Source organism: Miniopterus natalensis, chromosome 15, assembly GCF_054644295.1.
Source record: "Miniopterus natalensis isolate mMinNat1 chromosome 15, mMinNat1.hap1, whole genome shotgun sequence".
Lineage (NCBI taxonomy): Eukaryota > Metazoa > Chordata > Mammalia > Chiroptera > Miniopteridae > Miniopterus > Miniopterus natalensis.
The window spans coordinates 1,766,918-1,780,634 of record NC_142095.1 but is presented as its reverse complement, the minus strand read 5'-3'; the positions used below and the strand labels follow the sequence as shown (position 1 = coordinate 1,780,634).

The 13,717-nt window shown below is 55.9% G+C and overlaps 1 protein-coding gene across 1 annotated transcript; it reads right to left on the bottom strand.

Moving 5' to 3' along the window:
• Positions 1–8,855: 8,855 nt before the first annotated feature.
• On the bottom strand, positions 8,856–12,144 carry LRRN1 (leucine rich repeat neuronal 1). The gene has a single exon (XM_016202445.2). It carries the CDS (start codon positions 11,939–11,941, stop codon positions 9,791–9,793), a length of 2,151 nt encoding a protein of 716 aa, XP_016057931.2. The 5' UTR covers positions 11,942–12,144; the 3' UTR covers positions 8,856–9,790.
• Positions 12,145–13,717: the final 1,573 nt, after the last annotated feature.

Genomic DNA, 13,717 nt, shown 5'->3' with positions numbered 1-13,717 from the left:
TGTAAACATGAAACATTAACTCAGGTTGATGCCTCTTCATAAGGCTTCAATCTTACAGGGAATGGCCTGAAAATTTGGGATGTTAACGTACTGAGCAGTGGGATCCGCCTTAGCCCCCCATATGGCTGCTGAGGATGCGGTGAGAAAAAGCCAATGCTCAGATGCCCCCTTTCTAGATACCCAGGGCCCTAATTTCCTAATGTTTTTTGGAAGTAAGAATTTTGGTTTGGGTGAAATGGGAGTACCAGTGGTCCAAAGATCTTCACAACGGTGCCTCCAGCAAGTCCCAGGCCCCGTGGGACCACGACAGATGGCTCGCCGCCTTCCTCTGTCTCTCCTTGGGGGGAAATGCAGCGTCTCGGACAGGAGTTCATCCCTGACCCATGTCCGAGGATAAACAGAACGTTCCTGTTGAGCTGACCCTCTGGATGAAGACACTCTGAGGGCCCAGAGAACGTCCCTGGTTTTAATACGTTCACCGAGCCCAGGCACCACCCTGAGGTTCCCGGATACGAAGGGTCAGGTCTCCGCCCTCTCACTGGCTCCGGCGCCGTAGGGCCGAGCGGCAGCCCCTCTCGGCTCGGCCTTTTCTGCCTCCAAGGTAGGAATGACCTTCGGCATTTTCACCTGAAGTTTGTTCAGCGTCCCGCCTCCTGTTTAAAATAGGACTCCCCTTGGACAGAGGACTTAAAAAGTCATTTCACACACACATTTAAGGCCCTGGCCAGGTACTCAGTTGGTTAGAGCGTCACCCCAACAATCGACCACTGATGCACCCATAAGGGGAACCACAAATTGATGTTTCTCCCCCCCCCTTTCTCAAACCAATTTTAAAAATTTAAAATAAAAGTAGCGATGCCTGCGCAGCCCCTTTTTAGAGGTAAATGTATTTCTTCATTCATTAAGGGGAAATTGAGCTAAGAGTCTGAGGCATAAGCTTTCCCCAAATCTGAAGAATTCCCCCCGAACCGGCTATGAACCGGCTACGAGCTGATCTTTCTCTGGTTCCTTCTCAACCGACTCGATTATGGATTCCAAGGCGACTGTCAGCTCAGTGCCGGGGCCCCTCTAGGCAGAAGCTTTGACGTGAGGTGAGTTCAGCAGGCTGCAGGCTGTTAAAGGCCCAGCTCTCTTTCTAACAGCCGCCTCTTTCCTTCTCTAAAGGGCTGAAAGATGACGTCACCGTCTAAATTCCCGTCACTTTACCTCCCTGACCTCACCCCTCTGACCTGCTGGGAGGCCCGGTGCTTCCGGAGGATGTCTCAGTTTTGGTTTCCTGAGACGCAGACTGAGAAAGGAATCCGGGTGAAAGTCGTTACTGGGGAGGTGACCTCGGAAATTCAGACCAGGTGTGAGGACGTGAGACAGGGAGGAGCCGGGGAAGGGCACGCGATCGCGTGAACGGCCACGTGGGAGACCGGAGCTGCTCCCACGGGGGCTGGCCTAGGACACAGGCCTCCCAGCCACCTCGGGGGGTGGGGGACAGAACCCCGGGTTTATACAGCAGCTCCCGCCGCCTCAGGCTTGGGTTCGAGCTGCCGTGGGAAGTGCATGGGGCTCACTAGCCGCCCGTCCTTGGCGAGGCGCTTCTACCACCCGAGCTCGATTTGCTCCTGCGCAAGGCGGGCGTGACCCTGGCTGCACAGGACGGTGGGCGGCCTCCTACGGTGCTGAGTTCCCAAGGCCCCAGGCCCATGGCCTTTCCTATTAATGCAGATGAGCTCATGCGTCACTCCCCCCGGGATTGTCAAGTCTTATGAAGAGGTTGAGACACACCCGGCCCGGGGGCTCAGCCGTTGGGCATCAACCCTGAACCAGGAGGTTGCTGGTCCGATTCCTGGTCGGGGCACACGCCCGGATTTCGGGCTTGATCCCTAGTAGGGGGCGTGCAGGAGGCGGCCGACCCATGACTCTCTCAGCATTGATGTTTCTCTCTCTCTCTCTCTCCCTCTCCCTTCTTCTCTCTGAAATCAATTAAAAAAACACACCCTACTACTAAAAGAAGTTTAGCCCTACACACAGATAACTGTCGAAGGCGGTCACGATAAATGCCATGAGAGGGGCAGCCGTCTCCTGGAGCTCCAGCCGTGGCTCTGCCACCTCTCAGCTGCGTGGCCATATTAGACGAGTGACTTAGCATCGTTGCTTGCAGGCGGCTCCGCCAGCCCCGGGCCCAGGGCCCCCACTGTCTTGCTCAGCTCTGAGACCCTGCTCCTCACTCCCTCCTCCCTGCCCCTCTCCCCACCACCGCACCTCACACCCAGCCCCCCTTGGCCTCGGCTTAGGCCCGACTCCTCACCTGGAGCCCCTTTCCCTTCATCACGTTCCTCCCAGCAGGTCTTGCGTTGCCCTCAGCGGCTCCTCCTGCCTCACTCCTGCAGCGAGTTTCGTCTCTGCCACCAGCTGGCCTGCCTCCCATTGAGAGCAAGGCCGTCGATTGCCTGCCTCCCGCACACACCCCGACTGGGGCGTGGGATTGAACCTGCAACCCAGGTACGTGCCCTTGACTGGGAATCGAACCCACGACCCTTCGGTGCCCTGGCCGATGCTCTAACCACTGAACCACACAGGCCAGAGCTCAGTTTCTTTAAGTCTCAGCCTCTTTGACCTTAAGTGAAGAGACGAGATTGGGGCCTCTGGGATGCTTGCCAAGCCTGTCACCCTCCTCTTAGGACACATGCTATTTCAGGCACGACATAGGCACCTGTGATTTGTAACCTGGCTACAGTCAGCGTGGCTTCTAGCTAACGCCGCTCCAGTCTCCCCGAGGGAAGTCCCTCGGCTCACGCTCACCTGGCAGACTTCCACGGGGAGGCGGGGCGGGGGTGTAGGACTGACCTCCCCGGGAGCAGGCATGTGGCCAGGGCCAAGCTGGGCTCACATTTCTTTTCTTTTCCTTTTTTAAAAACATGTCTTTATTGATTTCAGAGAGAGGAAAGGAGAGAGAGAGAAACATCAATGATGAGAGTCACTGATCAGCTGCCTCCTGCCGGCCCCCGACTGGAGATCAAGCCCGTAACCCGGGCCTGTGCCCTGACGGGAATCGAACCGCGATCTCCTGGATCCTAGGTCGATGCTCAACCAGAGCCACGCCGGCCGGGCTGGGCTCACATTTCATTCTTGGGTCCCAGCGCTTGCCTCAGGCTTGGTCATGGGGCCAGTAATAACCACGCTCGGCTGTTTGATTCTGACGTTTAGGGAAAGATGGACTCAGGACTCACTTGCTTTGTAATTGAACCGGGGAGGGTGCAGGCAGTTACCCACGTTGGTGGCAGTCACCCGTGTGCCACTGGTGAACCTGGGAATGAGCCAGCATTGGACCGAGCAGAGCCCAAAGAGTAAAGGACCGGGTCCTGGTGACCGTCTGTGTCCCCTGAAGCCACCCCTACCTGCAGCCAGGCCTCAGGCTGGACTCTCCTGATAACTGAGCCAATGTTTTCCCTTTTTGGGGTTCAGTTCTTGGTTCCTGGTCACCAAAGAATAACATGAGATTACAGGGTGTCTTTTTTTGGTTTTTGGGGCACAAAAGATCTAGAATCTTACTGAGTAAGCAGCTTCTTCCCGATCAGACCCGGCCAGCGTGCCTCAGGCCTTGGACCATCTCCAATTATTGTGGGAGAGACATGGCTCCAGAGGATGGAAGGGACCTCACTTACCACGTGGTAAATATCTGTTAAGTGGCGGTTGAGGCTTTATGACTCCCTCCTGCCAGAGGGTCCCGATCGTCCGCGTGTCTGCCGAGGAGGCTGATGGCTCCCTGTCGTGTGCATTTCGGGGTGGGGAGCGGCTTCCACAGGCAGCTCCCTGACCCTCTGTCTCTCAGGAATTACACTTGAACTTGGAAGCCAGGCATCGTTTTGGTTAAGACAGTGTGAATTGATTGAATGGATTATCTCTACTTGGATGCAAGTCATTACATTTCACCAGGTCCCAGAATTTTAGGGTTGGGAGAGGCCTCGAGGGAACCGCTCTTCCACCCCCCTCCCCACGTTCAGTCGATGAGGGGATGGCGGTCGGACGTTGGGAGAGAGCCACACCTAGTTAAAGGCTGTCACGGGCTGGAACGAAGGCCTCCCGACCTCCAGCCTGGATGGTTTTTTCGACGGCACCTCTCCTGCCCTACCCTGTCCCGACATGTCCCATGAACACAAACTACGAAAGCCGAGAGGCCTGGCAAAGACGTGCTAGACCCAAGTATGAAACGCCATCTCCCTCGGTGGCTCGGTCTCATTCCTGCCACCTCTGCTCTCTTTCTGGGACAGGCTCAAGGTCGGACAAACGGCACAGGCACCTATCCAGCCGGGAAACCCAGCCGAAGTCCATGCGAGGTAGGAGACAACGTAGGCGCTTGAATCCAGAAATTAAGGAATTGGGGATGGGCTTGGTACCTGGCTTCAAACTACGTCTGGAATCTTAAAAGATTCGCACTCGCTGGTCCTTCCCCAGCCTCCCAGGACACTCTGTGATTCTCCGGTGTCCTTGGGCTGTTTAAATAACCGAATCCTCCTGGGTGTGGCCCACGAGACTCTCCACCTCGTAATAAACCCCACTTGATGAGGCCACGATGAGTTCGTAGGAGAGATTTCTAACGTGGGGCGCTGGCTCGTTGGGTGACTGTTTCTGCTGCTGAGGAGGAACATTCAGCAAAGTTATCGCGTCTGTGGTCCGTTCACTCGGTTCTCACATGGAAAATTTATAAATTTAGGTAAACAAACTTCACGCTGGGGGCAATTTCCTGGGTGAGATAAATAAGCTCTTTTTCTGAGTTCGGCTTATTGACAAATAAAATAGGGTTGAGCTGGTTACTTTCCAAAGCCTCCGGGCATGTGTGGGTCCTGAAACGACACTGCGGGTGGAACGAGCGGTCGGCGGACGCAGAAAGGACAGGCCGCCGGAGCTCGGCGCGGCCCCGGCCCCACGGCGGCTGTGCTCCTGATGCCCGGCCAGCACCCTTCCCGTCCGTGGAGGCAACGAGGCCCGAGCCCCCCTTGCTTCTCGGAAGAGCCGTGGTGACGAATGGAGCTGCTGGTTGCAAACCGCTCCGAGTCCTCAGCTGGGGGGAAGGTGCTCAAGCAACCAGCGTCCTCATGGGGTCCCGCTGCTCTCGCTCCGGGGCCGGCACCGAGGGTCTGAGCCCCTCTGCACCTGCACGATCCAGGGTGCTCTGCAGATGGACCTGCGGACGGGGGACCCCTCTCACCCACACCCGCTCGTCTAACCTCAGTCCTTTCCTTGTCTTCACAGCACTTGTCCCGAGTTTACTTACAAACTCGTGGCCTCCCAAGGACACAAGTTCCAGGAAGGGCAGGAACCGAGTCTGCTTTGTCCTCTTGTGGCCCGGGGCCCAGCCCAGTGCCAGGCAAACAATAGGGCTGAAGAAAGACTGACTTAGGGGTGCGCGAGTGAATGACATAGTTCATGGTGTAACCCGGCTATTCCGTTATCACAGAATTTGACCTCATTGGCCAAGACACTTTCGCCCATGAGCTTCTGAATTCCAATAACTAGGTAGGCGATTTCCCATAAATGTGGTTTTATTGTGTTTTATTGATTTTTAGAGAGAGAGGAAGGGGGGATAGAGAGACAGGAACACCGAGGGGAGCGAAGCGTCATCCATCGGCTGCCTCCTGCGCGCCCCCTGCTGGGGATCGAGCCCACAACCCGGGCCTGTGCCCGACCAGGCAAAGAACCAGTGACCCCCTGGTTCATGGGTCGACGCTCAGCCACTGAGCCACACTGGCTGGGAGGAAATGTGGTTTTAAGGATACCAGTTACGGACAAGTAAATAAGCTGACACGTGGTCTCTAACACTGGGTCTCTCACGTATCGATGGGGACGCCTTAAGGAGTGTCAGCGTAGGGACCCGGTGGCGTTGCAATGGGTAGTTAGTTCAGAATGTGGATTCTTTGTAGGTTTGCATGGTAATTTGTGTATCTCGCTATTTTTCTGGTGACAAACTCTCACATTTTATTGTGTTAAGTTGCTGTAAAAGGCCCACAAGTTTGATGTCAAATTTGAGAAGCTGGACAGCTCCCAGCACTGAGGTGGAGCGTTGGTGCAGGTCGTGGGGATATGTGTCGGGCTCAACCATTTGCCCCAGATAATCCCCGGCCGGTGGGGTGATTGATTTTTGCTCCTGTCCAGCTTTGAAAAAGGAGGCAGTCACTGTTAAACCTTCCAACAGCCGTGAGGACCTGGGGACTTTCCGGTGCCACGGCTGCCCAGGGAGCGGAGCCGGGGACGGGGGTGGGGGGGCTCTCTTATCAGTTGCTTCGGTCCTTTAGGGCAGCTGACACCAGCCTCAGCCTTTGTTCTCGAAAGCTGTGTCTTCTTTGGCTTTCTGTGTGAATTCCGGGCAGGCCTCCTGTGTGTATGTATTTTGGATAATTGTTCCGTGGCCATCGATGCCTTTGTCTTGAAGGCAGCGCTGAGGCGATTCGCACTGTCCAGAGCCCGTCCCTGGCCCCCAGCACCCTCGGAGTCCGATGAGCCGTCTCAGGCAGTCCCACCTGCCTGGCAGTGTCCTCACTATTTGGATCTCAGGCCCGAGCTGTGGTCACAGCCCAGAGTCTGGAATTAACTGCCCGATTCCGCCCTTGGGTGACCTTGGCGAGTTGCTCAGCCCTTGTAAGCCTCAAATGGAAAACGGAGGGAACGGCGGGGCCTTCCTCTCGGGTTGTTTGAAGGTTCAGTGGAATTACGCATATAATGGGCTCGCCATCGCGCCCAGAACCCCCAACAGGCTCACAGGAGTTGCCGTTTTTACAACCTCTCTCCCTGGTCCCGCAGCTGAACTGATTCCTGTGGCAAGTGTCCCGTAATTTACATTCTCAGGTCTCTCTCCTCTCTCTTCCCTCCCTGACAGGCTCCGAGCTTCATTCCTCTTCTCCGAGGCCCTTCGGTTGCCTCCCTTCCGAATGCCCCCAGAGGTGGCCCTGCCTCTGCTCCAGCCTGAGTGCCCTCCTCCCTGGGCACCCCCTGGGCATTTCCGCTCCGTGGAGTGCCAGGCTTAAGTCAAGGGCGCTCTCCTGGACTCCACTTGGGTGGCCGCCATCTGGAGGGGTCCCCCCTTTCTGGGAGGAGGTGGTACCCTGAGCACGCTGCTTGGCCCCAAATGGTAAATGCATCCACCTGAGACCCTGGGTGCCTGGCACCCAGCAAATGCTCATGAATACTTCCTCAAGGATTTTTAAAAATGTAAGATGATGTGGAACTTTATAACATTCAAATTTTGCCTGAAAGTCAAGAATATCCGTAACTGAGAACTGTCTTAGGAAGTGATACGTCCCAATAAGCCCATCGCTGGTGGAGGTAAGTTCTCAGAGTCCGGCAGGAGGAGCCGGGACCAGGGGCTCTTCCTTCCCAGGAGGAAAGGCCCCAGGAACTGCGCTCTGCGGGCGTGAAAGGGCTTCCCTGGCTCCGCGTCTGAGCCTCTCAGAAACCCCGGTTTCATCCTAATTGAAATTCTGCAGGAAGCGCGTGAGGGGAGCGCCCAGGAGCCTCTGAACTCTGAGCCTGGGAGATTAGGGGGCGTGCGGGATGATTTTATAGCTGAGTTTAAGCTGGTTCTGGGGATTCTGTATTTCGGAGCCGAGTCTCTCCCCTCGCAGTAGTTACCAGTCTCCTTCAGGGCCCTGTTCGAAGTGACTGCGTGAAGCAGGCGCTCGCGTTTGGAAAGATGACGATGGATGACGTCCGCCTGGCCATAGGGCTCCGCACAGGACGGCAGGGAAAAGATGACATCCCCTCTGTTTTGAAAACAAAATGCCTGTTTTCCAGAAGAGTAAAAATGGGCTGGGGAGGTGCTGCCGGGCTCTGCTCAGCACACGGCTCCAGGCGGGGCGGGCCAAGCACAGAGGGCCCTCCCCACGTGTCGTGGCCGCTGAAGCCAGGCTCTCGTGAGCGAGCTCTGTCTGACCGTCGCTTAGCCATCCTGGGCGCCCTGGATGGAGGAGGTCGGGCCGTTATCCTGACGCAGGGCGGGGCAATCTGGGGGAAAGCTCAAGTTTTCCCATTTCGGACACCCAGGAGACCTGAGTTCTAGTCTCAGCTCCTCCACCCAAGGGTGGGAGAGTTTGGCCAAGTGGCTCTCTCTCCCTGGTCTCAGTTTCTCCATCTGAGGAAGGGTGTCGAGCTCACTGGTCTGTGAAGGTTTCTCCGCCATTCATTTATCTCAGCCCTGATGAGGCCCTCGGGTGCAGGCACCACCTGGACTTGTCCTGTACGTCACCGTGAAGAATGTGCCCCACACAGTGTCCCTGAGACCGCTGGCTTCCTGACTGTGCCTCCGAGCCAGCCTCCCAGGTGGGACTGTTAGAGGCTAAGTGTGTGTCCCCCAAATTTATAGGATGAAGTCCTAACCTCAGAACCTCAGAATGTGACTGTATTTGGAGATAGGACTTTTAAAGAGGTAATTAAGTTAAAAGTAAGGCGTTAGGGTGGGCCCTAGTCTGATATGACAGGTGTCCTTATAAGAAGAGATTAGGACACAGACACACACAGGGAAACCATGTGAGGACACAGGGACACCACGTGAAGACACAGGGAAACCACGTGAGGACACAGGGAAACCACATGAGGACACAGGGGTACCACGTGAGGCACAGGGAGAAGACGGGCATCCACAAGCCAAGGGGAGAAGCCTAAGAGGGAGCCAACCTCACCGACCCCTTGCCTCCAAATCCAGCCTCCAGAGCTGTGCCCAAATAAATTCCTGCTGTCGAGGCCACCCGGTGTGTGGCGTTTTGTTATGGCCACTCTAGAAACCCAACACGAGGACTGTGCTCTTTAAAGAAAAGTAGAAATTCTGCTGGAGGTAGGGGGAGGATCTTAGGAAAAATTGGGAGTAGAGGAGAGCGTTTGAAGGGCTACAGCATCGCGCTGCAGCTGGTTTATTTTGGTGGTTGGTTTCAGGGGTGTGAAAAAAATATCACCGCACCGCCAGCAAGAGCTATAAATGATACATTATTGCCAGTGTTCTAAAAAATCAGAACAAAACTAATTTATTATAGTTCTGTCTTCATTATACACCACATGTTGGTGAGTTAAACACAACAAAAATCATTGTCTTTCCTTTTAAAAGTGTCTACTAAAGATAAAAAGAAGGTAACAAGTAACGTGGAGTTTGTTACATTAAAAAAACCTGATATACATGTTTCTATTGCCTGTTAGCTTGTTCTAAGCCGTTGTTTTAAACTATTACAAAAAAGAAAAGTCATTGTTCGAAGGCAAACGTTCCGTCCAGTTGACACAACGTTACAGTGAAGTCAGCTAACGTCACCCAGCGCGGGCACCACGTCTCGCCTCGGCGCTCGAGGCCGGGTCCCGAGGCCCACGGCTGCGGAGGTTCGATGCTGCCACCGCCGCTGCCAGCTCTTTGGAGGACACGGGGCTTCCTGCCGATGGCTTCAGAAGAGGAGGGGGTCACGCTCCTGGTGAAAGCGCGGGGACCCCAACCTGTCATTGGTCGTTTTACGGAGCACGGTAGTTAGAACAGCATTATGGGGTTTAGCACGACAACTAAAACAAAATCATCATCATCATATAATAATCATCCTAATAATGGTAAGAATTAAAAAAGCAAACACACACCGGAAGCCGGGGCCCGCCGTCGGCCGTGTCAGACGCTTGCGAGACGCTATACTAAAAAAATCGGAAATATCCACCCGTCCTCGCCGCTCCGCCACGAGCCAGCCAAGTCAAAAATACAAAAGTCTCCCACCTGTTACCTTTGCAGAACAAAAGCAAAAACGTCTTTGTGCTCCTTGCTGCCCGAAGCGAAACCGCCGAGTCACCACATGTAGTAGCTTCTGGACGTGTCCACCTGCGTGGGCTTGGTCTCCGCCGACCCGTCTTTGTCTTTGTCACTGTCACCTTCCCAGAGGTTGATGAGCGGGGGATACAGCTCGTTCAGGGGGATCGAGGACGTCTTCTGCATGTACTTTTTTAAGGAATGGTGGTAATTTTTCCTCTTAAACCTTCTCGCGACGTACACGGCCGTGGAGGCCAGGCTGACGACGGCGAACACGGACCCCATGACGGCGGCCAGGGCCGTGCTGGCCTCCTGGTCAGAGATGTCCAGCGCGAAGGCCGCGGTCTTGGTGGTGACGTTGACACACGACTTCTGGGTCTGCTGGTGGATGCTGGACACGGTGAGGCACACCTCGTAGTCGGTGGAGGGCTGCAGGTGCGTGAGGTTGTACTCGTGGACGTCCACGGGCACCCGGGCCGTGTAGGTGATGTGCGGGTTGTCGATCTTCATGGTGGCCGACGACCACTTCAGGTTCGACGTCATCACGTTGGGGTTCACTTTCCAGGAGACCAAAATGGAGTGGGATTCCGTCTGCTTCACGTATATCTTGAGCACCTGGGCCCCATCCAGGAGGGTCCCGTTCACCTTGACGGTCGCCACGCGCGTGTCCGCCCCTTCGGCGTTCTGCGCGACGCAGGTGTATCTCCCTGAGTCTTCGGTTCGTATGTTAGAGATTTCCAAGGTGCCTTCGCTGCTCAGCTTGTACCTGTCGGACGGCGTTTCCGCAGTTACCTCGTTCCCGAGGGGGGTGACCCAGTAGATTTCGGGCTCTGGCTCGGCCATCGCCCGACAGTCCAGGAGGACCGTGGCGCCGACCTCCGCGTTCAGGTGGCTCGGGAAGGTGTCGTGCGCGATCATGGGGAGGCACTGGTCGCCCGAGTCCTGGACCAGGACCTCCTTCACCTGCCGGCCCCGGTGCTCGGGCGGTGTGGCGCAGAACATGGACAGCGGCTCCATGAAGCGGATGCTTGTCTTGTTGGAGGCCACCCAGCGGATGACACAGTCGCACCGCAGCGGGTTGCTGTGGATGCTGATCTCGCGCAGGTTGGGCAGCGACTCCACCGTCTTCTGGTAGACGGCGTTCAGGGCGTTGTTGTTGAGCATCAGGCTCTCCAGGGCGGGGACGCTTCGGAAGGCCAGGCGGTGGATGTAGGAGAGCTTGGGGTTGTTGGTGGCTTCCAGCTTGGTGAGCTCGGGCAGGTTGTCCAGCGCGTAGCGGTCCACGGACACCAGCTCGCCCATGTTGTTGAGCCCCAGCTCTTTCAGCCGGAGCATGTTCCTGAAGTCCCCCTCCTGGATTTTGTGGATGGGGTTCTTGTTCAGGTCTAAGAATTTCAAATTTGGGACTTTCTGCAGGGCCGGCTGGGGCACCCTGACCAGCCTGTTGTCGTAAAACGACAGGCTCTCGAGGCTGTCCAGGCCCACCAGGGCGTTCCCGGGGACGTCGGTGAGGTACATCCCCGCCAGGACCAAGCTCCTCAGGTTGGCGAGGGGCCGGAAGTTCATGTCCAGGATCCCGATCACGGGGTTCTCGCCGATCATGAGGATCTCCAGGTTGGGCGTGGCGTCGAACCAGCGGCTGTCGATCACCTTCAGCCTGTTGGAGTTCAGGTGCAGCCGCAGGAGGTTGTGCAGGCCGGCGAAGGCGCGCGCGGAGATGGCGCTGATCTGGTTGTGGTTGATGTAGAGCTCCTGCAGGCTGCTGAGGCCCCGCAGGCAGCCGTCCGTCATCTCGGCGATCTGGTTTTCCTCCAGGTGCAGGGTGGTGAGCTGCGACAGGTTGGCCAGGCCCACCTCCCGGATGCTGCTGAAGTTGTTCTGCGAGAAGTCGAGCTCGGTGAGGTTGAAGAGCTGCTGCAGCTCGTCCGCCGTCCGGGCGATGCTGTTGCTCTGCAGGAGCAGCACCTGCGTGTCGCTGGACAGGTTGCCGGGGATGCGGGTGAGGCGCAGGTCGTTGCAGTCCACCGTGCTGGCCTCCCTGTAGGTGGACTGTGGGGTGAACCAGGGCCGGACCTCGCACACGCACAGCTGCGGGCAGGCGCCGCTCTGCAGGGGGCGCCCGGGCAGTGGGGCCAGCAGCAGGCCCAGCAGCAGGCGGGAGGCCGCGAGCGCCAGGCCCATCCTGGCCATGCTGCTCGCCCGTCAGCGCCGGGCGGGCTCCCTGGGGCGACCCGCGGGCCTGCGGGCGGGAGCCGTGGACATGCGAGCGAAGCCTCAGGGGAGGGGGGCTCTGAGCCCGGAGGGGTGGTTTTCTGGAGCTTTCAGGAGGCGGGAAGCGCCGAGGGATCTCTCAGCCGCGCCCGTCCGTCCCGGGGTGCCCGCGGCTCTCGGCGCCGGTCGCTCGGCCGCTGCGCCTGGAAATTAGATCAGGGCAGATGTGATGTCGGCTCCGGATGCCGCCCGCCGCCTCGCCTCGCTTCGCTCTAGGGAAAGGGCAGAATCCCTGGCAAATCTAGCAGCAGAAAGTTCCAAATGACCCAACAAGCTTTTACTATATCCCACTATATTCTACGCTAAACTTGTTGCCACTTTTACAGTTAAATTGGGTAAAATCACACACACGCACACTCACACCTCATAGAAACACTCAGAGAAACCCACAAAAGTGACTTTAGAAACTACATCTATTTATGGCACCAAGAAATAAAAAAAAAAAAAAGTCAAAAGCAGTGAATTAAAGACTCAAAGTTTGTTTTTCATTGTTTATATTTTAATTAATACGTCATCTGTTTTCTGCCATTCTTCCTTTCCCAAAGTGATATTGTTCCCTCCTCAGGCTGCCTGGACCAAGCCGGTCAGATGTGAGAGAGCGTGTCCTGCTAATCACCAGGTGACGCTCCGCACACAGTCCCCTAAATAACAAACCGTGGCTCGGAGGGCCCAGGACTGGCGAGGGTCACAGTTCAAACAGGCCGGCAAATAATTATACCATTAGGTTTTCCAACAAGATATAGTTGGGACGCTCTGCTCTGAGTATAAAATTCCAAAGGCGATGCACTGCATGGTCCTCACCGTCAGCGAACTTGGCACCACCGAGCCCCGTTTCCCCAGGTAATCAGGTCAGATGGGATGTTTAACAGAATCACTGTATTTGGCAGGATCCTCATGCATCTAGTTCTTGTGGAGCTGGGCCCTGGCTGGTGTGGCTCAGTTGGCTGAGTGTCCTCCTGTGCACAGAAAGGTCACCGGTCTGATTCCCAGTCGGGGCACGTGCCTGGGTTGTGGGCTCAATCCCCCGTAGGGGGCCTGCAGGAGGCAGCGGGTCGATGTTTCTCTCTCACATGGATGTTTCTCTCTCTCTCGCTCTTTCTCAAAGGAATAAAAACATTGAAAAGAAGTTCTATGGAACTGGGAGAAAGAAATAAGCAATCCCAACAACATTTAGTTACAGTGAAAACCAGACAGCTCCCAGCTGGGACCCTGGCATCTGCTTTCGGACTCCGACCTCTTCGCTTGCTGTTGCGTTACCTGCACAAACCACCCGGGCCCGGGCCTCAGTTTCCACAGCTAAAAGGAAGGCGAAGTGTATGTCCTTTACAGACGAAAGTTTTGATGATGTAATAAAATAATCCACCTGAAAGTTTGCAGCCAGAACCTGGGAGCGAGTCCAGCACAGAGTGAGCCCTGAGACACTTACTGAAATCTCTGGATGCTCGTCAAGTTTGCCATTAAATTCACTCTCACCTTGCGGGGCCCCGGGGAGGTAATGAATCAGCAACTCTCTCGAAGACCCCGGGGCATGGCAGGATGGCAGGGACTCGGAAAAAGGAAAAAGTCGTCACTTTTATTGTTTACCGCTTCCACGGTATCTTCAACCAGCATTATTGGGATGAATAGTGTTAAAAAATCAGAGACCAAACGCTGCGCCGTGGCGAAATTAAAATGCTGGGCAGGCAGTCAAATTAT